The 24,743-nt window shown below is 45.0% G+C and overlaps 1 protein-coding gene across 1 annotated transcript in view; it reads right to left on the bottom strand.

Moving 5' to 3' along the window:
- Positions 1 to 24,743, bottom strand: part of RSPH1 (radial spoke head component 1) — a 158,452-nt gene that overhangs the window by 6,850 nt on the left and 126,859 nt on the right. Inside the window, exons 7-8 of the mRNA XM_033940179.1 lie at positions 15,266 to 15,374; positions 6,908 to 7,124 (exon numbers count right to left, since the gene is read on the bottom strand). Of these exons, the coding sequence (XP_033796070.1) occupies positions 6,908 to 7,124; positions 15,266 to 15,374 (326 nt within the window). The remainder of the gene's footprint in view (positions 1 to 6,907; positions 7,125 to 15,265; positions 15,375 to 24,743) is intronic.

Raw genomic sequence — 24,743 nt, 5'->3', positions numbered from 1 at the left:
CGACCTGGTCGACCACACCATTCTCCTTGAATGTCTGTCACACATTGGTATCTCTGATCAGGTCCTCAATTGGTTTCAGGGGTTCCTAAAAAATAGATCCTACAAAGTACACCAGAACAACGCTTTCTCATACAGCTGGGAAAACACTCCCCTCTATCATCCCCCTGTTCAATATCTACCTAGCCTCCCTAGGTAACTTACTACACACCCTCAAGCTCAAATTTTTCATCTATGCAGATGATATCACATTAGTCATCCCTTTTACCAGTTTCTCACCTGAAACACTCGATTACATTACAAATATCCTCAACCAGATTGAGCTCTGGATGCTAGCATTCAGGCTGAAACTAAATTCCGACAAAACAAAATTTTTTCTGGCCTCCCCCAACGACAAAATCAAGGACACCACAATCCAACTGAAAGGAAGGCCTTTCCCTCTTGAAAACACCGTAAAAATCCTGGGTGTTACGCTGGACAGACATTTATCCTTAGAAACTCACACCGACCTCAGCGTCAGGAAATGCTTCGCGGTACTCTGGAAACTCCGCACCATAAAAAAATACTTCAATGACTCCTCGTTCCGCCTTCTAGTGCAATCTGCCATTCTCAGCATTCTAGACTACTGTAATATTATCTACCTGAACTCCACGAAGAAAACTACCAGGAGACTAAAAGTGATCCAAAATACCGCCGTTCGCCTCATCTATGGCCTAAAGAAATGGGAACATATTACCCCTTTCTACCACCAACTTCACTGGCTGCCTTTCGAATCCAGAGTGCTCTTCAAATTCGCATGCTTCTGCTACAAATCGGTAAATAATAATAATAATAATAATAATTTTATTCTTATATACCGCCATACCCAGCGAGTTCTAGGCGGTTTACATTAAATTAGATTAGGATCCGTATAGACTTGTAGATTTACAACAAATTTATAGGATTTACAACAACTGTAGCCAAAACTTGGCAGATGAAAAGGGAAATTTACAACAAGTTTAGCCAACTTCGTAGATGAAGAGGGCAGAATTACAACAAATTAATCGGATTTACATCGGATTTGGTCAGACTTGGTGGATGAGGAAGGAAGTGGGAAGGAGAAGCAGGGGGAGATAGGAGCTATCGTGCAGGAGAAGAGTCGGGTAGGGGGCCTTGAGATTATCTGAAGGGTCAGTTAAGGGTCTTGTTTGCTGAAAAGGTGGGTTTTGAGTGATTTTCTGAAGTCGAGGTAGGTGGGGGCCTCGAGTATCATTTGGGCTAGCCATGGGTTCATCTTGGCTGCTTGGAAGGCGAGGGTTTTATCAAGGAATCTTTTGAGTTGACAAAGCTTTGGCGAAGGGTATGCGAACAGCTGAATTCTGCGGGATTTCTTGTTGGTGCAGTGAAGATTTAAGTGGGGAGTGATGTATCTTGGCGAAAGACCATTTATCGATTTGTAGCATATGCATGCGAATTTGAAAAGAACTCTAGATTCGAATTGCAGCCAGTGAAGTTGGTTGTAGTATGGGGAGATGTGTTCCCATTTCTTCAGGCCATAGATGAGGCGAATGGCGGTGTTTTGGATCGTTTTTAGTCTCCTGGTGGTTTTCTTTGTGGCGCTCAGATAGATAATGTTGCAGTAGTCCAGAATGCTGAGAATGGAGGATTGTACTAGTAGGCGGAAGGAGGTGTCATTGAAGAATTTTTTTATGGTACGAAGTTTCCAAAGTACCTTGAAACATTTCCTGACAATGAGGTCTGTGTTGTTTTCTAAGGATAGGTTTTTGTCTAGGATGCCAAGATACATCAACCCTCTCTTTAACCTTTACTGCACCAACAAGATAACCCGCAGAATTCAACTGTTCGCCTACCCCTTGCTAAAGCTCTGTCATCTTAAAAGATTCCTAGACAAAACCTTCGCCTTCCAAGAAGCCAAGATGAACCCATGGATCGCTCAAATGATTCTCGAGGCTCCCACTTACCTCAACTTCAGAAAAACACTCAAAACTTATCTATTCAACAAACAAGCCCCGTAACGCCCCCTCTCCGGAATTACCTGGCCACACGCTCGACCCTTTCCCCCCCTTTATTAATCGCTGTCTTCCTGCTCCCCTCCTTCTTCATCAGCCAAGTTCGGCTAAAGTTGTTGTAAATCCAATAAATTGTGGTAAATCGGCCCGTTCGGCCCGGCCCCCCCCCCCTATTGACCGCTTTCCTCCTTCTCTCCTTCCCACTTCCGCTTCTTCAGCCATGTTCGGCTGAAGGTGTTGTAAATCTAATACATTGTTTGTAAATCGGCATGTCAATGCGGATCCTAATGTAATTGTTGTGAACCGCCTAGAACTCGATAGGCATGGCGGTATATAAGAATAAAATTATTATTATTATTATTCTAGGTGGTCATGGTAGTTGGGAGAAGAGATTGCCCCGGAGGTGCTCAAGGCCTGTTTCTATAATATTGCTCAAGGGGTACTTAACGCTCAGCTGCAAGAGCTCCAATTTAAACTGCTACATCGGACATGATCTGACGAGGACCAGCCAGCATGGAAATCTTGCTTGCCGAACTTGCTGCACTTCTTCGAGGGAGTAAACAGACAGATAGACAAGGGTGACCCAGTCGACATTGCATATCTGGATTTTCAGGAGGCTTTCGACAAGGTTCCGCATGAACAACTACTTCGAAAAATTACGAGCCATGGAATCAAGGGTGAAATACTCACGTGGATTAAAAATTGGCTGGCAGATAGGAAACAGAGAGTGAGAGTAAATGGACAATACTCGGACTGGAAAAGTGGCACCAGTGGAATGCCACAGTTTGGTGCTTGGACCCGTGCTCAACATATTCATAAACGATCTGGAAATTGGTACGATGAGTGAGGTGATTAAATTTGCGGACAATATGAAGTTATTCAGAGTAGTGAAGATGTGGGAGGACTGCGAACATCTGCAACATGATATAAACACTCTCGAGAAATGGGCCGCGACATGGCAGATGAGGTTCATCGTGGATAAGTGTAGGGTGATGCATGTCGGTAACAAAAATCTTATACACAAATATAGGATGTCCGGGGCAGTACTTGGAGAGACCCCCAGGAAAGAGACTTGGGAGTACTGGTCGACAAGTCGATGAAGCCATCTGTGCAATGCGCAGCAGCAAAAAGGACGAACAGAATGCTAGGAATGATTAAGAAAGGGATCATGAACAGATTGGAGAAGGTTATCATGCCACTGTACCGGGCCATGGTATGCCCTCACCTAGAATACTGTGTCTAGCACTGGTCGCCGTACATGAAGAAGGACACGGTACTACTCGAAAGGGTCCATAGGAGAGCGACTAAAATGGTAAAGGGGCTGGAGGAGTTGCCGTACAGTGAGAGATTAGATAAACTGGGCCTCTTCTCCCTTGAAAAGAGGAGACTGAGAGGGGACATGATAGAAACATTCAAGATAATGAAGGGAATAGACTTAGTAGATAAAGACAGGTTGTTCACCCTCTCCAAGGTAGGGAGAACAAGAGGGCACTCTCTAAAGTTAAAAGGGGATAGATTCCGTACAAACGTAAGGAAGTTCTTCTTCACCCAGAGAGTGGTGGAAAACTGGAACATTCTTCCGGAAGCTGTTATAGGGGAAAACACCCTCCAGGGATTTAAGACAAAGTTAGACAAGTTCCTGTTAAACCGGAGCATATGCAGGTAGGGCTGGTCTCAGGGCACTGGACTCTTGTTTGTTTGTATGTAGGGGATTTCTTATATGAAATTGTGGGAGTAAACAGACGTGTTGTTTTCTAAATGTTTCTTCTTGACTGTTCTTTGAGAACGGGGCTTTGTTAAGTCCTTGCTGTCCCAATGCCCGGGAGGGGTTCACACCTGTCCTGACTGGCTAGTCCTTTTGTTCTCTCCATCCTCTTTCCAACCTGGGTTTTGGATTGTGCACTGTATTTTTCGCACAGTTTCTGGATCTTGTTTGGATGTCTTGGATTTGTTTGTTTGTTTGCTTCTTAATAAACATGTTTTAAATTAAAAAAAAAAATTATAAAGACTAGGGGACACTCAATGAAGTTACAGGGAAATACTTTTAAAATAGGAGAAAATATTTTTCCACTCACAGAATAGTTAAGCTCTGGAACGCATTGCCAGAGGCTGTGGTAAGAGCAGATAACATAGCTGGTTTTAAGAAAGGTTTGGACAATTTCCTGGAGGAAAAGTCCATAGTCTGTTATTGAGAAAGACATGGAAGAAGCCACTGCTTGCCCTGGATTGGTAGCATGGAATATCGCTACTCCTTGGGTTTTGGCCAGGTACTAGGGACCTGGATTGACCACCATGAGAACGGGCTACTGGGCTTGATGGAACATTGGTCTGACCCAGTAAGGCTATTCTTATGTTCTTTATCACTCTAAACTGACATTCCCAAAGTCAGCAATCGATATCAACTCTGGAATTCTGGAAATTAACTGAAAAAATATATTGAAGAAGGATTTCTACATAAATCTGCACACCACCTGATTGTCAGATGTCATAATTTTTTTTAAAGGGGGGAATGACTAAAAGAGTTTTGTGAATTTCAGATCTAGAGTATCCTTGGGGTATACTGCAATCTTCTCTGTCCAAAAGTCAGTCTCCCCGATGTCAACACAAACATGCCTGATTATATTTATAGAAATCTAGCAATCTCACTCCCCCTCCCCCCACCCCAATCAGTCACCAAATAACATTTTTAGAGTAATCTTAGGTCTTTTGCCTCCCAAACAAAATTTAACAAGCTAACAAGCAATCTGTTTAAGGTATGTAGATCTTTCTGTAAAAATTTAATGGGTAACATTTGTAAAGTGTATAGCCCATCTTGGAAATTTGGCCATTTTAAATAAACAAATTCATCCATACAAACTAATAGGGAGTTTATGCCAACCAGCCAGAGTCTCAGTTGGGGAAGAAAGCAAAGAGGAATTAATCTGATATAAATTTGATATTTTCATTGCTACATACATCCTTAGATATTGAAATAAGTGGTGTTTGCCCATTGTAAAGGAAATTGGCCAATCTATTTTTGCTGCACCTCCTCCAATGAGGCCATGCCAGAGACTTTGTCTAATTCAACTTAAAGCATGAAAACTCTCCATATTCAGAAAATAATTCCATTAATGCTGTCATTGAAGTTTGGATAGTAGTAAAATGTACTAACAAATCATTCGCAAAAGTGGAAATCTTAAATTTTGAATGTTTAAAATGAATTCCACTTATTTCAGGGTGTGCTTGAATCTCTCTTATTAAAGGATCCAAAACTAAAATAAATAATAGTGGTGATAGTGGACATCCTTGGCATGTGCCTCAGCAAACCAAAAGAGACTGGGAATAAATACCATTAATATACATTATGACTTGAGGATCCAAATATAAAACTGGCACTGCAGCCTTAAAAACACCTTCCATTCCATAGGCACTAAGGCCCTGATTCTACAAAGTGCGTCCCGATTTTAGGCAGCTGTAGGCATCCTACTGCTGTCTAATCAGCCAATCGGGATGCACGTTTTTAAAAAAAATGCTCCCCAGGCAGGCGCCTCCGGGAGCCTAGGGAGGCCCGCAAGACGCCTAAGCTTGCCTAAGGGCCTTAGGGAGGCCTTAGGCTAACCTAGGCGGCCCTAAGCGTCTCCCTAGTAGAGGAAGAGATGCTTAAAATGTAGGCCAGCAAAATGCTGGTCTACATTGTAAGTAGACGCGGCCGCTATACTTATCGCGGCAAGAGATCTCCCTGCTGCAATAAGTATAGCGGCCGCGGCCGCCTATTCCATCACCGGCAGGAAGATGCCCAACTCCTCCTGCCGGAACCCCGGACCCGGACCCCCCCTCCCCCCAAACTGGTAATCGCCGGCCTGATTGGCCCAGGCCTTAGGATTAGTGGGGATGGGCGGACCCGCTATGCCTAAGGCCTGATTGGTCCAGGCTTCTAGAGCCTGGGCCAATCAGGCCTTTGATTTAGCAGGGATGGGCCGGGAAGGGGCAGGCCCGTCTCATTTCCACGAGGCGGGCCTGTCAGCTGGACAGCAGTAAGACCCGTTCAGCCGACCAACATATAAAGGTTAGTTGGGGGAGAGAGGTTAGTTGGGGGGGTCGTCGTTAGCATGGGGGGTCCGGAGGGGGTCTGGCTTTCCGGCAGGAGGAGTTGGGCATCCTCCTGCCGGCGATTACCAGTTTGGGAGGAGGGGGGTCCGGGGGGTTCTGGCAGGAGGAGTTTGGCATCCTCCTGCCGGCGATTACCAGTTTGGGGGGGAGGAGGGGTCTGGGTCCGGGGTTCCGGCAGGAGGAGTTGGGCATCCTCCTGCTGGTGAATGGACAGGCGGCCGCTATACATATCCCTTGCCGCGATAAGTGTAGCGGCCGTGTCTAATCTAACCCGATTCTCTAACCAGCGTCTGTAACATGGATGCCGGTTACAGAATCAGGGTTTAGTGTAGGCCCGATTCTGTATAGGACACCTCTCCCGGGCGTCCTATACAGAATTTGGGCCAAAGCATCTTGAAAACAAAATCCCAAAGGAGGCGATCAAATGCCTTCTCTGCATAAAAACTAAGCAATGGTGCCTAGTTAACCATTCAGTTAACTTAGGACAACAAAAAGACTTTGCCTAAGTTAACTAGGTTGTTATCTGGATACCTCCTGGGTAACTCCTGGCAGCTGCCTTGTGCTTGGATATTCAGTGCCAATATCCAGATAGGGGCCAGCACTAACTATCCAGGTCTAATTTAGCCAGTGACAGCCAGTGTTTAAAGAAATGTTGACCTCCACCAGCTAATTATTGCCCCCCTCTCCCCCCCCCCCCGTTATGGCTTATAGTTTAGATGGGAAGATGATGGCTTCCCATTTCCCAAATTCACATTTACAGATACATAAATAAACACTACCTTCTATTTTTACTAAAAACTTTTTAAACTTACATTTCAACATTCTCAGTGTTAGGCAAGACACTTTCAGCATTCTCTCCAAGATCAACTTGTGCCTCAGGAAATCTCTGAGGTTGCAGAACTGCATTTGATAATTTAGACTGTAATTGTCCTGTTTCAGGAACTGTATCAGGCAAACTAGAAGTTAATTCCTTTGTTTCCAAATCTGTTTGCTTTACTGCCAAATCATTTTCCTTTTCTGTCACAGAAACTGAAAGAGCAGAAAAGTTCAATTAAAAAAAGACCAAAGCTATGGTAAAACACAAATATTAAAATATGACTTAAATAATTATGATAATTGATAACTTAAATATATTCTTTGGAACTAGGATTCAAATCCAAAACCACTTTATTAATGTCAGCCTAGTATTGCTAGAGTCAGCATTTTTGGTTGGCCTAACCAACGTCAGCAAAGGCCTATGGGACATTACTGTATATCAATCTGACTCTGGAATGTTGATGCAGATAGACCCTAAATGCTCCTGCACAGAATTCACATACATTAAGCATCTAGCCAGACTGGATTGTTTATCAAGAAGATATGCTACTTGAATGGGACAAAGAAGCCAGAGACTAATCCCATCTATCATGCCTGCAAGTATCACATCTCCATTATCAATTAAACTAACCATTGTTTCAAACAGTTTACAAATTATAAACAGAAAGATACTGGGAAATACAATAGTTTCTATATTTAGAATAAGATTCCAAGCTATAAAAGCCTCCTCTCTGCAACACCTCCTTTCTTCTCTGTCTGGAACATTCCCCCCATCTCTCTCTACCTCTCTGTCCTCACAGCACCTATTCTCTCTCATTCATAAGAGCACAGAAGCAATTTCTGTAATTGTAAAACTTATAGCTATCATTAATTGTAATGCTTAATTGTAATCTTTATGAATCTTGCTTTTCTGTAATATTAAGCTTATTTCTGCACCATATATATATTCTTTATGCAAGCACTTTTAGTGGTCTTTGTCAGGAATTTTACTTCCTAATGAATCTTCTGCGAGGGTATTGAACTCAGGACCTGGCCGATTTTAAGGTCGCTTCAACATTACCCCTCCAAACCTTACATTTTGGGGGCTAAATCAGAAATTGACATGGCTATATTTTGAAAATATCTTCATTGCAAGGGTGCAGTCAGTCACCCAATTTTGAGTGAACCTGGACCCAAGTTGGGTGGGCAGATCTCTCCCTCTCCCATCCAGGCGATCCAGCTCCCCAGCACTCTGGTGTTTCAAGCTGACCCTCTCCCACCTGGACAATCCAGTTCCCCAGCACGCCATCATCTCAAACTGCACTTCTCCCACCTGTGTGATCTGGCTCCCCTGGCACTCCAGTATTTCAAGCCCCCTGCCTCCTTCACATATCTTTTACAGAGCTGATCTTTATCGGCAGCAAGCAGCATGACTGGTACACGCTGCTTGCTCCAGACCCAAAGCCTTCCTTCTGATGCAACTTTCTGTTAAGTCAGAAGGAAGGCAGTGCGGCCATGCAAGCTGCGTTTATCAATCATGCTTCTCACTGCTGCTATATTTAGTCTTTAAGCCCTTTACATTAACGGGTGCTAGAAGGCAGCCCCCTTTCCCTCTCCCCCTCCAGTTCCTCCCTAACTGTCTCTCCGTGGCCCCCCTTCTGTCTTCCCCCCATAAGCAAAACGATCTGCCTCCCAGCACATACCTCCCCCCGAAGCAGCCCCCTTTCCCTCTACCCCTCCAATTCCTCCCTGACAGTGTCTCCGTGGCCCCCCTTCTGTCTCCCCTCCCAAGCAAAGCTGTCTGCCTCCCAGCACACCCCTCCCCCCCAAATCAGTCCCCTTTCCCTCTACCCCTCCAATTCCTCCCTGACTTTCTCTCCGTGGCCCCCCATTTTGTCTCCCCCCAAGCAAAGCTATCTACCTCCCAGCATACCCCTCCCCCAAAGCAGACCCCTTTCCCTCTGCCCCTCCAGTTCCTCCCTGACTGTGTCTCCGTGACCCCCCTTCTGTCTCCCCCCCAAGCAAAGCTGTCTGCCTCCAAGCACACCCCTCCCCTAAAGCAGGCCCCTTTCCCTCTCCCGCTCCAGTTCCTCCCTGTCTCTCTGTGTTCCCCCTTCTGTCTCCCCCCCAAGCAAAGCTGTCTGCCTCCAAGCACACCCCTTCCCCAAAGCAGGCCCCTTTCCCTCTCCAGCTCCAGTTCCTCTCTGTTTCTCCGTGGCCCACCCGATTTTCTCTTCTCGCGGTCTGGCCAGCTCCCCTAGTCCCTTGCTGCTGCCGCCACCCCCTTCCCTTCCCGCGGTCGACAAACCTCTTGGCTGCAGCAGCAGCCGCAGCACTGTAAATACGCTGCTTCGCGGCCTCTACTGCCCCGATTTGCTCTGCCGCGTATATGATGATGTCATCAGGGAGACGGAAGAGCAAATCAAGGCAGTAGAGGCCGCGAAGCAGCGTGTTTACAGTGCTGCGGCCGCTGCTGGAGGCAAGAGGTTTGTCGACCGCGGGAAGGGAAGAGGGTGGCGGCGGCGGCAAGGGACTAAGGTAGCCGGCCAGACCGCGAGAAGAGAAAATCGGGTGGGAGGCTCAACGGGGATTGGGGGGGAGGGGCGAAGACGAACTGAGCCCTTGCTTTCTCCCTAGCTCCCAGTGCCCTACCGGTCTGTACACCGCGATCTGGAGAGCAGGGAGTCCAACGCTGGCGGCTGGAAAGCAATGCGAAGCAGTACTGGGAAGCAGTAAGGCTGGGGACTCGCGCATGCGCACTCCTGCAAAGCCACGGACATACAGATCACAGATCAGGGATTTCAGATCATGCAGGTCTAGTACGCATGCGCGGCTAGCGTTTTATTATATTAGATATTATGCCATACCATTTTTTATCCCAGGAAAAAGCAGGCAGATATTCTCAACATGTGGGTGACGTCATACACAGAGCCCTGTAGTGGACAGCCTTGCAAGCAGACTTGCTTGTAGAACTTCAAAAGTTTGCGAGTGCTGCACCGCACATGCACAAGTGCCTTCCCGCCAAACTAGGTCAGGTGTCTCCTCTGAGGTATCTCAGTTCTTAGTTTTCCGCAGAGCCAAAAAGATCTGCCGTTTTTTATAGTAACATAGTAGATGACGGCAGATAAAGACCCGAATGGTCCATCCAGTCTGCCCAACCTGATTCAGTTTAAATTTTTTTATTTTTTCTTCTTAGCTATTCCTGGGCAAGAATCCAAAGCTTTACCCTGTACTGTGCTTGGGTTCCAACTGCCGAAATCTCTGTTAAGACTTACTGTAGCTCATCTACACCCTCCCAGCCATTGAAGCCCTCCCCAGCCCATCCTCCACCAAACGGCCATATACTGACACAGACCGTGCAAGTCTGCCCAGTACTGGCCTTAGTTCAATATTTAATCTTATTTTCTGATTCTAGATCCTTTGTGTTCATCCCACGCTTCTTTGAACTCAGTCACAGTTTTACTCTCCACCACTTCTCTCGGGAGCGCATTCCAGGCATCCACCACCCTCTCCGTAAAGTAGAATTTCTTAACATTGCCTTTTAATCTACCACCCCTCAACCTCAAATTATGTCCTCAGGTTTTACCATTTTCCTTTCTCTGAAAAAGATTTTGTTCTACGTTAATACCCTTCAAGTATTTGAACGTCTGAATCATATCTCCCCTGTCTCTCCTTTCCTCTAGTGCAGGGGTGCCCACACTTTTTGGGCTTGCGAGCTACTTTTAAAATGACCAAGTCAAAATGATCTACCAACAATAAAATTTAAAAAAAACACAAAGCACTCTGTACGCATAGAAAATGTTAATCATCATTCCTATTCCAGGGTTTTTCAAAGAGGTCAAAGCAGATGACTCTATGCACTGTCACCTCACTAACAACCATACAAAAACAGACAAATACCCCCATCCCTTTTTACTAAACCACGATAGCAGTTTTTAGCGCAGGGAGCTGCGCTGAATGCCCAGCGCTGCTCTCGATGCTCATAGGCTCCCTGTGCTAAAAACCTCTATTGTGGTTTAGTAAAAGGGGACCACAGTATAAAATATAGACAGCAGATATAAATTCAGATACATTTTGATCACTAAATTTAAAATAAAATCATTTTTCCTACCTTGGCTGGTGATTTCATGAGTCTCTGGTTGCACTTTCTTCTTCTGACTGTGCATCCAATCTTTCTTCCCTTCTTTTAGCCTGTATGCTTCCTCTCCTCCTGACCTCATTCCCCCCACAACGTTTTCTTCCTCTCTCCCTGCCCTCTCTTTCTTTCTCTCTTCATGCCCCCTTTCTTTTTTTTCTGTTTCTCTTCTTTCCTTCTGTCTCCCTGCCTGCCCTCTGTCTCCCTCCCTGCCCTCCCCCAAGTCACTGCCACTGCCGCTGCCATCGGATAACAGGCCCCCAAAGCTGCCCACCGCCGGCCAAGCTCTCCCTGCTTCGGGCCCGACAGCATTCCTTTCCCCGACGTCAAATCTGCCGTCGGGGAGAGGAAGGCTGATCGGCCCAAGATCGACCTATTGGGAGAAATGCTGCCGGGTCCTGCCTTTGAGGAAACAGAAAGTAGGCAGGACCTGTCAGCAAGAAGAGCAAATCGCAAGCTTCACTGACCTGTCTCCCGCTTTAGCCCTCGAACGGGGCTCTAACATGTGCGTGCCGGCTTCCCTTCTCTCCCCCCCCTGACATAACTTCCGGTTTCAGAGGGAAGAGAAGGGAAGCTGGTACAAGCACACGTTAGCCCCGGAGCATAAGTTCTCCAAACCGTTTTTTAAAAAAAATGTTGAGCAGCGGCGGCGGCAGCAGAATTCAGGAGCGGGCCAGTCAGGAGGGGAAAAAAGAGAAGGGAACTCGCTCTGCGATCGACTGGGGTCGCCTGAGCAAGTGATCTGTCGATCGCGATCGACGTATTGGGCACCCCTGCTCTAGGGTATACATATTCAGGGCTTCCAGTGTCTCCTCATACGTCTTCTGATGCAAGCCTCCTATAATTTTCATCGCCCTCCTCTGGACCGCCTCAAGTCTTCTTACGTCCTTCGCCAGATACAGTCTCCCAAATTGAACACAATACTCCAAGTGGGGCCTTACCAATGACCTGTACAGGGGCATCAACACCTTCTTCCTTCTACTGACTACACCTCTCTTTATACAGCCTAGCATCCTTCTGGCAGCAGCCACTGCCTTGTCACACTGTTTTTTCACCTTTAGATCTTCGGACACTATCACCCCAAGGTCCCTCTCCCCGTCCGTGCATATCAGCTTCTCTCCTCCCAACATATACAGTTCCTTCCTATTATTAATCCCCAAATGCATTACTCTGCATTTCTTTGCATTGAATTTTAGTTGCCAGGCATTAGACCATTCCTCTAACTTTTGCAGATCCTTTTTCATATTTTCCACTCCCTCTTCGGTGTCTACTCTGTTACAAATCTTGGTATCATCTGCAAAAAGGCACACTTTTCCTTCTATCCCTTCAGCAATGTCACTCACAAACATATTGAACAGGATTGGCCCCAGCACTGATCCCTGAGGGACTCCACTACTCACCTTTCTTCCTTCGAGCGACTTCCATTAACCACCACCCTCTGGCGTCTGTCCGACAGCCAGTTTCTGACCCAGTTCACCACTTTGGGTCCTAACTTCAGCCCTTCAAGTTTGTTCAACAGCCTCCTATGAGGAACTATATCAAAGGCTTTGCTGAAATCCAAGTAAATTACATCTAGCATATATCCTCGATCCAGCTCTCTGGTCACCCAATCAAAAAATTCAATCAGGTTCGTTTGGCACGATTTACCTTTTGTAAAGTCATGTTGCCTCGGATCCTGTAACCCATTAGATTCAAGGAAGTACACTATCCTTTCTTTCAGCCGCGGCTTTCTTTTCTCTTTTATTTTATTTCTTTTACAAGTCGCTGTGCGGCGCGTCTCTTCTTTTTTTAAAAAAAAGCTTAAACTTTTTTCCGGCGTGTTTTGTCCGGCAGGACTTGGGCTTAGGCCCTGCCACCGGCCTTCATTTGGCTGCAGCTGTATTTTTCTTCTATGTCCCGGCCTCTTACCGGTTTTAAAAGGTGTAGCCAGTGTGGCCAGGCCATTTCCTTAACCGACCCCCACCGATGGTGTATAAAGTGAGCATTGTCCTAAGTCCTTCACATGCTGTGCTACCCTTCAGAAACGAGCCCTTCGCAGACGTCGTGCCAAAATTCTTGAACTTTTTGGCCCTATGGAGCAGTCTGCGGAGAAGGTCTCGACCTCGGCCTCGACTCCAGTGGCGGCCTCATCTTCCAAGACCTTGAGCAAGTCGTCCTCGACCTCAAAGGCCTCGTCTGCTGTGCCTCTTAAGATTCCGTCCTCAGGCAAGTCTCCTCTTCCTTCCACAAGCATGCTACCTAAGAAGCCTCCAGCTGAGTCTCAAGCAATCCAGGCAATGAGTGCAGTCGTACCGGCCTCTACAAGACCTCCTTCCAAGTGTGCCTCCAAACATAGGAAATACTCATCTTCGAAGTTGTCCTCAATGGAGCGCACTCCTGCACCTACTAAACCAGATCCATAGGTCTCGGTGCCTGTCTTCAAGGACACGCTGAAAGCCATATTGACCACACAGATTACCTCAGTCTTGGCCCAGCTTGCTCCGTCCTTTCCTCTGACAGAGGACCATTGTAAAGGGGTTTCATGGCACTCAAGCCAGCAAAAAAGATGAACTTAAGTGAAAAAAAAAGCAGAGCAAAAGACTTCTGCATGGATTGCTTGCAGAAATTGAAACTGCAGAGGACTCTAACTCTCTCTAAGGTGGGAGAAGCATGTGCCAGAAAAGTGTTAGGATTTCTGCAACTCCCAGATTGCGGGAAGGGATTGAACACCTAGCTTACTGAATCTGGAAGTGAAGTAACAGAAATTTGTAAGCATGTATTTTCAGTATATAGCTAAATTCCGATAAAAATAGACCACTAAATTAGGTATCTTGCACTGAAAATCTGCACTAATCTCTAGCTTTCTTCCCTCAACTTGACTCTGCCTCTCTTCTTGAAACTTTGCACACACTTTTTTAAAATAAAATTTAGATGCCTAGTTATACGAGGTACCTGAATGCAGGTGCTCACTGGGAAGAACATTTTAATTTAGGCCAATATAGGCATCTATCTTTAAGTTAGAAACCTAGATCTTTTGAGTATTGGCCTGACATCTACCTAGTTTCTACAAATCATTTTGTATAACCACCTATACCTTCCACCTTGTACAAAGTGCTACCCAAAAGTTCAGGAAATGTGAACAGCGCATGTAAACTGGATATAGTGTGCCCTTCTGCCACTAGAGGTATCTAGCAGTATGCTTTGTGAATCAGTGTGCCCATGGATGTGCAGCTGAGTGGTCATATTGTTTTGTTCTGTGCGATTTTGTAAGGTTGTGTTTTAGTGACTTGTGGATTTCGATATGACAGATTTTACTGAGCAGAGAATCTGCATCAAATTTTGTTCAAACTTTAAAAAACTGCTGCAGAAACCTATCGTATGCTCCAGGAAGCTTTTGGAGATAATGCCATGTGCCAAAGTAAAACCTTTCTTTGGTACAAACGCTTCAAGGATGGACGAACATTTGTCCATGATGATGACTGTTCCGGACGATCGTCAATAAGCACAACACCGGAAAGTATAGCAAAAGTTTGTGAGACTATCCTTGCAGATCGTAGGCAAACTATCCACGATGTTTGTGAGATAGTAGGAGAGTCATATGGGACAGTTCAATTAATTTTGTTGGATGAATTGAACATGAGACGCTCAAACAAGTAGAAAAACAAAAACTGGTTGCTCTATCATGACAATGCGCCCGCTCACACATCACTTGTTGTTCGACAATTCCTGGCTTCCAGAAACATTATAGTGATTACGCACCCTCCCTATTCGCCTGACCTTGCCCCCCATGATTTTTTTCCTATTTCCCAAAATGAAATTACGACTGAAAGTGCACCGTTTTAACACAATTGAAGAGATCCAGGCAGAATCGCAGGAAGTCCTCAAGGCACTCACCCAAAATGACTTGCACAGATGCATGGACTCATGGGAAAAACACTGGGTTTGATGTATACATTCTCAAGGGGACTACTTCGAAGGAGAAGATGGAAACTAGGAGTTTCGGTAAGCAATTTTTTTTTTTTTACAATTGTATTCCTCAAACCTTTGGGCAGCACCTCGTATGCTTACCAAACATTAACACATCTTTGTCCCTTATGCTAGGCTACTGAAATTGTAAATATGAAGTAAAATCTACACAGTAATAACACAAAGCTACACAAGTTCATGATGAGCAGATCCTCAAACTTCAATTCTAAAAAGTTGAAGTCCAGACCTTATTTCATGTATTAAGAGTTTATAAAGTTCCAAAATAGATCTTTACCTGCAGGCGGAAGCTGAACTTTTAATTTCTGTATTAAGCCAGTGATTTCCTCAGCTTTCCATTTTGAAGCTGAAACTGTCGACAGTTCTTCCTCTTCTTCCTCTCCTTCCTGAGAAAAAACCTCCAATGTGAATGATGCACTCATAATTTAATAAATCATAAGACATCAGAGGTAATTGTGGAATCCACCATTCTAGGATTTAAGGGTAAGCTAGATGTACATCTCCTTATGAGTGGCATAAAGTGATATGGGTAAGGGTAAACTAGATGCACATCTCCTTATGAGTGGCATAAAGTGATATGGGTAAGGGTAAACTAGATGCACATCTCCTTATGAGAAGCTTAGAGTGATATGGGGACTAAAACTATGCCAGGGTGCCGGACTTGATGGACCTAGGGTCTGATCCGGAGATGGCAATTCTTATGTTCTTATGTTACCTCACAGGAATACTTGCTGTCTTAGGTATCAGAAGTATAACTGCCGTACCAGGGCCGGGCTTAGCAATTGTAGGGCCCTGTGCAGACCAACCTGATGGGGTCCCTCACACCCTGTTGCTTTTGAAAACGTCCAAATGCAATATGTCCAAAATCAAGCCATTTGGATGTAGGCAGGGCCACCATCTATACTAGACTGGCCACACAGACATGCCAGCAGAGAAGTGGGGCACCTTAAGGGGGCACTGCTGTGAACTTCACATAAAGGATGCCAGGTATACGTCTCACCATAACCCCCTTACATTATGCCCTCCAAATCATCCCCAAAACTTAGTGGACCTACTTGTCAATCACCCCAATAGTCCTTATGGCTGCAGGGAGGGCTTTCACTTTCCCCAAGTGTACTAGTTAGGGTAGGAAATGGCCCTGGGTCCCCTTCTCTGGAGTCCACTGCACTGCCAACCAGGCTACTCCAGAGACCTGCTTGCTTTTGTATTAGGACTGGCCATGCTATCTGCAGTTGTCATAGAAACAGATACAAGTATGTACTGATTCATTCAGATCTTTGAGGGGTGGGAGGGGTCAGTGGCCACTGGGGTAGTAAGGGGGCATGCCTTTCTCCCTCCAGTGGTCATATGATAATTTGGGCACCTTTTTGACTCTTATTTGTTTTTAAATCAGGTCTAGCCCCAAATGTACAAATTATGCCCTGGATGTTTTGTAAAAAGTTTGACTATCGCTGCAAAATATCCAAGTGCTAAGCCTGCCTAAATTCCGCCCATAACACGCCTCCAACATGCCTCCTTGAGATTTAGATACACTACTGACAAAACATCTAGAAAGTCGGTTTAAAAAATGGCAACTTGAACATTTATGTGCTACTTTATTCTGTTTTTTGGATGTCTTTCTGTTTGTTTTGAAAATCAAGCTACAAGTTTAATTAAATTTTGATATACCGACCATCGACATGCACCTGGCCAGTTTACAAAGCTAAAAATAATGTTAAAATAAATTTTAGAAAAGGGGGTAGGAGGAAAAAAAATGTGAACATTAAATAGACAAATTACAAATACGAACATAAGCTGAGGGTAAAAAGGGAGGAAAGTTAATAATTACATCATTAAAATAAATAATTAGGGAAGGGAGGAGGGCAAAATAAAACACCAGGAAAGTAAAATTACAACATACATAGGATTGCCAGATTTTCCAATTGGAAAATCCAGACCCCCTAGCCCCACCCCCAGGCCTGCCCATCCCCGCCCTGTAATGCCCTAGCCCTGCCCTCTGCTGTCTGCTCTTGTCAGGCAGGGAGGAAGTCCGTGCATGCAATTTGAGGAGGCTTTTCAAAACCTGGACAAAGTGCTGGATTTTGAAAAGCCATCTGGACCCTGGCCATATCTTCAAAAGGAGGACATGTCAGGGGAAATCTGGACATATGGTAACCCTAAATATACACTTATTTAAATCGTGTTAGGCACACCTCACCTAATACAATCAACCTATCTCCATAGTTTTCATACTGCAATATTGGTTCCAAACTACAGTACTCTACCAACCTTTCACTTCATTGTTATGATAATTTATAATTCCTCCCCTAAAAATGTTATCATTCCACAAGCTGCGTAGAAAAAAAGAAAAATATATTCCACAATAAGGATTGCCTGAATTACAAGAAATAGGCCTTCTTCCTCCTGGATGTGATTAGAGGCCAAATACGCACTCTCATAGCAAATGTCACATGAGTTCTAGTTATAACATACATCTATATTTCAGTAGAAAGGAGCAGGCAGCGGTAGCGATTTTCATTTTTATTTATTTATTTAAAAATTTATTACTCGTGTCATCCTGTAGTTATTCCATTTGCCATTCCTGGAGCCTCCTCACTGCTGCTTGCCACCCTTTGCAGAAGCAGGAAGTGACATCAAAAGGAGGTGGGATGGAGCAGCGAGGAAGCTCCAGGTTGGCGGCCAACAGGATATGAAAATCGCTGCCACTGCCTACCACTCTCTCCTGAAACATGCATACACATTAAGGTATGAAGCAGAGAGGGGAATTTTCTGAGAACGCCAGAAATTCTCCTGGTGCAACTGCTGCAATGACTGATCACACTGTCTCCATGTAGAACCGTGGTACTTTCAAGATTGCATTGACTGACTTCAGGTCCAGGATCAGCCTCCTATCTTCTGAGTCATTCTGGTCCCTATAAAGCAGTGGTCTCAAACTCAAACCCTTTGCAGGGCCATATTTTGGATTTGTAGGTACTTGGAGGGCCTCAGAAAAAATAGTTAATGTCTTTATTAAAGAAATTACAATTTTGCATGAGGTAAAACTCGTTATAGTTTATAAATCTTTCCTTTTGGCTAAGTCTTAATAATATTGTAATTTATAACTAAAGAGACATATGATCAAGAAACTGTTTTATTTTACTTTTGTGATTATGATAAACATACTGATGGCCTCAAAATAGTACCTGGCGGGCCGCATGTGGCCCCCAGGCCATGAGTTTGAAACCACTGCTATAAAGTATATGGAGTATCTGCCCAAGCCCAATTTTGCGGGCAGAACGGGTTCTATGGCTTGAATGGCTAAGCACCATTGCTTAGCCATTCAAGCTAAGCAATGGACTGTTGCTCGGACCCTGGCTGCCTTCTCTGGCCATATGGCCACTGAATCCACAAAACGATCACTCAAGAGTAGCTGAATTTGAGTCAGTATCCTTCCTGAATGATGTCTGAGCTGATCCACACCCACATCTCCCAGAATTCTGGTAGCCTGCCTGCTATCTGTGGGAGGCTGGCTACCATCCTGGCGTCATTGGGACTTCTTAGAGGCTGTGGAAAAATGCAGTCTGGAAGACTGTGTATGCCTGGGAGTGTCAAATCTCTAATGGGAAACATGCTATGCTCTCTGAGCGGAGGATTCTCTGGAGTACTGGAGGAATCGTCTAGAGCCATGAAAATTATTCTGATTGGATCCTCCGGAATTCTGAGGTCTACTGTCCAGAAGCATCTTCGGCTGACGATCAGTCACATTGGTCATCAGATCAGTCAGGTCCTTTCCAAATAGCATCTGTCTCTTAAAGGAAAGTCTGCATAAGGTGGCTTTAGAAGCCGAATCTCCTGCCCATTGCCTAATCCAAAGCAGTCTGCGGGCGGAGATGGAATAAGCCGAGACCTTGCTCAGGACTCAAATGATGTCATACAGGGCATCTGCCACACAGTCAATCCCTGCCATAACCAGCTGGGAGCACACTTGCTCATCTATGCTGGAAAGCCGACAGATTCTGCTGCGACATACTCACCACAACAAAAGAGGCAGCCGAGGCCACATTAAGCCCCATGGCAAGGGTTTCAAACTGTTGCTTAAGAACTTAAGAACTACATCCACTCTGTGGTCCTGTACAGCCTTCACTACACCCCCCCATCACTAGGGAGGGAAGTATGCTTAGTAACATGAGCTACCAGTGAGTCCACCTTAGGCTGGATGAATAACTGCTGAAACTCAGGAGCCATGGGATACAGACGTGTCATTGTCTTAACTCTCTTTAAGGAGCACTCTGATATCTACCAATACTCTGTAAATAAAGAAATAAGGTCTGGATGTGATGAAAAATATGAAGTCTGGGCTTGTGAAACACTCATAATCGAACACTGCGCTTCTACTACCTGAGGCTGTTTCAGATTCAGTTCACTCAACACCTCTAGAATAAGCTGAAGAGGCGGCATACTATTGGGTCTTCCCCTTGCTCAAGGGAAACTACCATTTCCTAGGTTCCAGCCTCTGCCTGATGTCAGCATAGCTATTGCTAGCATTCAGCATTTTCAGTTGGCAGCACTAATGTCTGCAAAGGCCTATGGGAAATTATCTGACTCTGGAATGTTGATGCAGAATTCTGTGCTCCTGCACAGAATTCACATACATTAAGCATCCAGCCAGACTGGATTGTTTATCAAGAAGATAGGCTGCTTGAATGGGACAAAGAAGCCAGAGACTAATCCCATCTACCATGCCTGCAAGTATCACACCTTCCTTATCAATTAAATTAACCATTGTTTCAAACAGTTTACAAATTCTAAACAGAAAGATACTGGGACATACAATAGTTTCTATATTCAGAATAAGATTCCAAGCTATAAAAGCCTCCTCTCTGCAACACACATGCAGCTCTCTCTTTCTCTGTCTATCCTTCTCTTTATCTATGGAACCCGAAACTTAGACCATCACCCCATCCCCCTTTCTCTCTCTCTCTGGCTCTCCTTAGAACTTCAGACTCTCTGTCTCTTTGCCTCTGAACTCTGTAAGGCAGGGAAATTGCTTTGCTCTCTACTTAATTGTAATGCTTAATTGTAATGCTTATAAATATTGCTTTTCTGTAAGCCTATTTCTATAATATATTCTTTATGCAATCACCTCTGGCTGCGTTTCTTATTGGATTCTACTCCTAGTGAATCTTCTGTGAGGGAACTGAACCTGGGACCTGGCATGTGTAAGGGCGCCTCTCACGTAACCCCACCAACCTAATATTGTGGGGGTCACACTAATAATCCTTACACTTGGGACTCTGAATCCCCCAGGAGAGAAGTCTCATTATGAGACTGTAACAGCATGGAATCCAACTTCGTCTCCCCAACTGGTTCTCTGGCTCTTGTTCAGCCACTTCTGCTGCCAAAAAAGTACTGGGAGATACCACATCCCGTTGAGTAGCCCCCTGCGTCCCATCAGGCAAGGAAGGATACCTCCGACAGTTTAAATAGGCTTTCTATAACAAGTTTACAAAGTCTGAGGTAATTCCTTGACTATGGACCCCCGAGGTCCGGGACTCACTCTGCCTTTTTCTGGTCTCTGCAGTGTCCATGCACCTGTGCTTCACCCTCACTCCTTCCCAAGGCTCCAGGGGGCTTCTTTATCCCAAACTTACTGGTGCCAGAGGGGGCTAAGCCCACAGCTTCTACCCCTCCCTCACATGCCCTGCAGCACATGGCTCACAGATGCTGTTCGGCCATCCATCCATCCATCACAAATCTGGCATGATATATGGGTATCTCCACTACAGGAGTTCATCCCTAGTGTTTTAGTCAAATTGTGGGGTTTCTGAGGCAGATGGAGGCTTTTTATCAAAATTGGAAAAATCTAAGATGGCTGCCACTAAAATGATCCAGGAAAACCCACCTAAGGGTCAAAATATTATTGGAAGGGGATTTTGGAGATAAGGGACCCTAAATACAGCCCCAGAAAACCTTAACCCCCTTCCTTGATTTTCCCATAGACTTATATAGGCAGTATTCGGTGTCTATGTGTGTGCTGGGAAAGCCTGCTGAAGCTAACACAGAAGCTAGGAACTGGAGAGGATACTGACTCACTCAGCTATCCAGATCCACATGCTGAAATCTTTAGGCTGCCAGTCAGATCTGATATCCGACCGAGACTTCAACTCCTATGGATCCATGTGCAAGGGGGGGGGAGGGAATTACTTAGCCGGCACCTGTTAAGCTCTGCTGGACCAAAACTTGGGCCAAACAGCCTGCACTCAAGCACCTGATAAATTAGGATGCAAGCTAGCTTCAAATAGAATGGATCCTGACCTCAAAATGTTCAAGCAGGCCAGCTGGACAGAAACCCAAAGGTTACCATGCCAGCTGCAGACCTCTGACACAGAATCTGCATCCTCTCCCAGGCAGAGCTGCCCCCAGGGTCATTGGGGGTCCTCTTCAGCACCAAAATCCTTGGATTTGGATAGAAACAACCCCCCCCCCCAAAAAAAAAAAAAATGATCAGAGCAGATCAGAAACACCCATCTCAACCTGCTTACTGAAGGGGGCTTCATAGCACTGGAGAAGGAGGCAGAGCTGAAGAATGTAAATTTCATCCTCCTGCAATCAACTCATGCATATGGGATATTCACCTATTGTCAGGACTCATATGCTTTGTGTAACAGAAATATGAATATGTAGACAAATTCAACTTAAACTCCAAGAAGCCATACTCTGCAAGCAGTGCAACACTATAAAAAGAGTAATAGAAACAGCATCCATCTCTGACTTTGATTTTTTCATTTTAACTTTTCTCCATTTTTTTTTTTCTATCTGCTCAGTGCTCACACTTTATGCATTCTTACTTTATGCATTGGTTTTCAATCTACCTCCAGCTTTTTTCTCCCTCATCCCAGCTCTCCTCATCCTATTACTTTCCTTCACCCTATAACCTCCCATGTCCTGCATCCACCTATTTCCCTTTCATTTTCCTGCCTGATATAGCATTTCCTCTCTCTTTTATCCTCCTCTAAGCCAGCACCTTCCATTTCAGCATCTCCCTTCTGTCACCCCATTCCTCCCATGTAAACTCTGAGGCTATATTTAAGGTTCCTTACCTCAAAAATCCACTTCCCAGAATATTTTGACCCTTGGGTTGGTTTTCCTGGACCATTTTAGATGCGACCAAGTTTTAGTGGCAGCCATCTTAGATTTTTCCGATTTTGATAAAAAGCCTCCATCTGCCTCAGACACCCCACAATTTGACTAGAAAACACTAGGGATGGACTACCCATATATCATGCCAGATTTGTGATGGATGGATGGCCGAACAGCATCCATGTGCCATGTGCTACAGGGCATTACATTAGGGACTTCTATTCCGCCTATACCTTGCAGTTCAAGGCGGATTACAAAAGAGCTAAATGGACATTTGCAGTGAACTTACAACAGGTTTGGGTTTTTTTGGTTACAAGAGAGGAGAGGTAGCTGGATTAATTCCAGAAGAACTTTCAAACTGGATATTAAATTGACTGTACGTTACTGTGTGATATAACAAATAGATTACAGTTAGAGTACAAATAAGATTACGTTACATTTCAGGGATCTGAATACTTGGGTGGTGTTTTGGGGAGAAAGAGATTATTTAAGTGGAGGTTTTAGGGGAGAGTTTAGCTAGGAGGAGGGGGAAGGGTGAGGGCATGTGAGGGAGGGGGTGGAAGCTATGGGCTTTGTACTTTCTGGCACTAGTAAGTTGGGGGGGATCGCAAAAGACCCCTTCTTTGGGATAAAGAAGCCCACTGGAGCCTTGGGAAGGAGCGAGGGTGAAGCGCAGGGAGAGGTATGGCCAGTAGGAAAAAGGAGGTATTGATGCCTCTGTATAAGACTGTGGTGAGACCTCATTTAGAATATTGGGTACAATTCTGAAGGCTGCACCATCAAAAAGATATAAAAAGGATGGAGTCAGTCCAGAGGAAGGCTACTAAAATGGGGTGTGGTCTTCATGATAAGGCATATGGGGGACAAACTTAAAGATTTCAATCTGTATACTTTGGAGGAAAGGTAGGAAAAGGGAGATATGATAGAGACGTTTAAATACCTACGTAAAATAAATGTGCATAAGTTGAGTCTCTTTCATTTGAAAGGAAACTCTGCAATGAGAGGGCATAGAATGAAGTTAAGAGGTTCTGGAGTAATCTGAGGAAATACTTTTTTACAGAAAGGGTGGTAGATGCATGGAACAGTCTCTCAGAAGAGGTGGTGGAAACAGAGACAAGAGGGCATAGGATAGGCATGTGGGATCTCTCGAAGAGAGAAAGAGATAATGATTACTGCAGATGGACAGACTAGATGGGCCATTTGGCCTTTATCTGCCGTCATGTTTCTGTGTTTCTAATCATTCACTTGTATACTTACACATCAATATATTTTTATAGGATCCCAGAGGAAGGTTATTCATAACCGAAATATGGACCATGTTGGGTCTAACTCACAACTCCTTACTATCCTCCTCTTTTACGAAACTGTGCTAGAAGTTTCTAGCGTGGGGAGCCACGCTGAATGGTCCGCGCTGCTTCCAATGCTCATAGAGTTCCTATGAGCGTCGGGAGCAGCGCAGGCCATTCAGTGCGGCTCTCTGCGGTAAAAACTGCTAGCGCAGTTTAATAGAACAGGGGATATGTGTCATATGGATTTGTTTTAATTTGATTAAATCACCTTTATTAAAACTTTTACATCAAGATCATTGTGTTCCACAGTTTTGTTTGTGCTTCAGCTGCAGGAGAAAGCAGGAAGTAAGATTGTGTTTTTGCAGCTACTTCTTCCACCTCCCCCTGCAGCCTATTAGTCAGACATTCTTAACCAGCCAATAAGCTGCAAAGGAGGCAGGACCAGTGGCTTAGGAGACACCATTGCTCAGACAGTCCTTAGCTAGCCAATAGGCTGCAGAGGAAGGCAGAACAGAAGATCGATGTTTCATAAGCTACTGATCCTGCCTCCCCCTGCAGCCTATTGATTGGCTAAGCAATGTCTGAGAAAAGGGCTAATAGCAGGGAGCAGAGAAGAAGAGCAATGTAAGTAAGACAGTCTTAGAGCTAGATGCACTAAAGTCAGCGATTGTCTAATGAGCGTCGCTAAATCGGTTTTGACTGGTTTAGTGACGATTAAATATGTTGATCCGATGTACAAAACTGCTCACCACGTGGTTTTTTTGCCCAGTCCGTCTCAGCATAAGAACATAAGAATTGCCGCTGCTGGGTCAGACCAGCGGTCCATCGTGCCCAGCAGTCCGCTCACACGGTGGCCTCTAGACCAGTGCTCTAAATGAGTCCAGTCTCACCCGCGTACGTTCTGGTTCAGCAGGAACTTATCTAACTTTGTCTTGAATCCCTGGAGGGTGTTTTCCCCTACAACAGACTCTGGAAGAGCGTTCCAGTTTTCCACCACTCTCTGGGTGAAGAAGAACTTCCTTACGTTTGTACAGAATCTATCCCCTTTTAACTTTAGATAATGCCCTCTCGTTCTCCCTACCTTGGAGAGAGTGAACAACCTGTTTTATCTACTAAGTCTATTCCCTTCAGTATCTTGAATGTTTTTATTATGTCTCCTCTCAGTCTCCTCTTTTCAAGGGAGAAGAGACTCAGTTTCTCTAATCTCTCACTGTACGGCAACTCTTCCAGTCCCTTAACCATTTTAGTCGCTCTTCTCTGGACCCTTTCGAGTAGTGCCATGTCCTTCCTCATGTATGGCGACCAGTGCTGGACGCAGTACTCCAGGTGAGGTACAGCGGCATGATA

This window comes from Geotrypetes seraphini, chromosome 4, assembly GCF_902459505.1.
Source record: "Geotrypetes seraphini chromosome 4, aGeoSer1.1, whole genome shotgun sequence".
Lineage (NCBI taxonomy): Eukaryota > Metazoa > Chordata > Amphibia > Gymnophiona > Dermophiidae > Geotrypetes > Geotrypetes seraphini.
The sequence above is the reverse complement of the archived record's forward strand: the minus strand, read 5'-3'. Positions and strand labels throughout refer to the sequence as shown.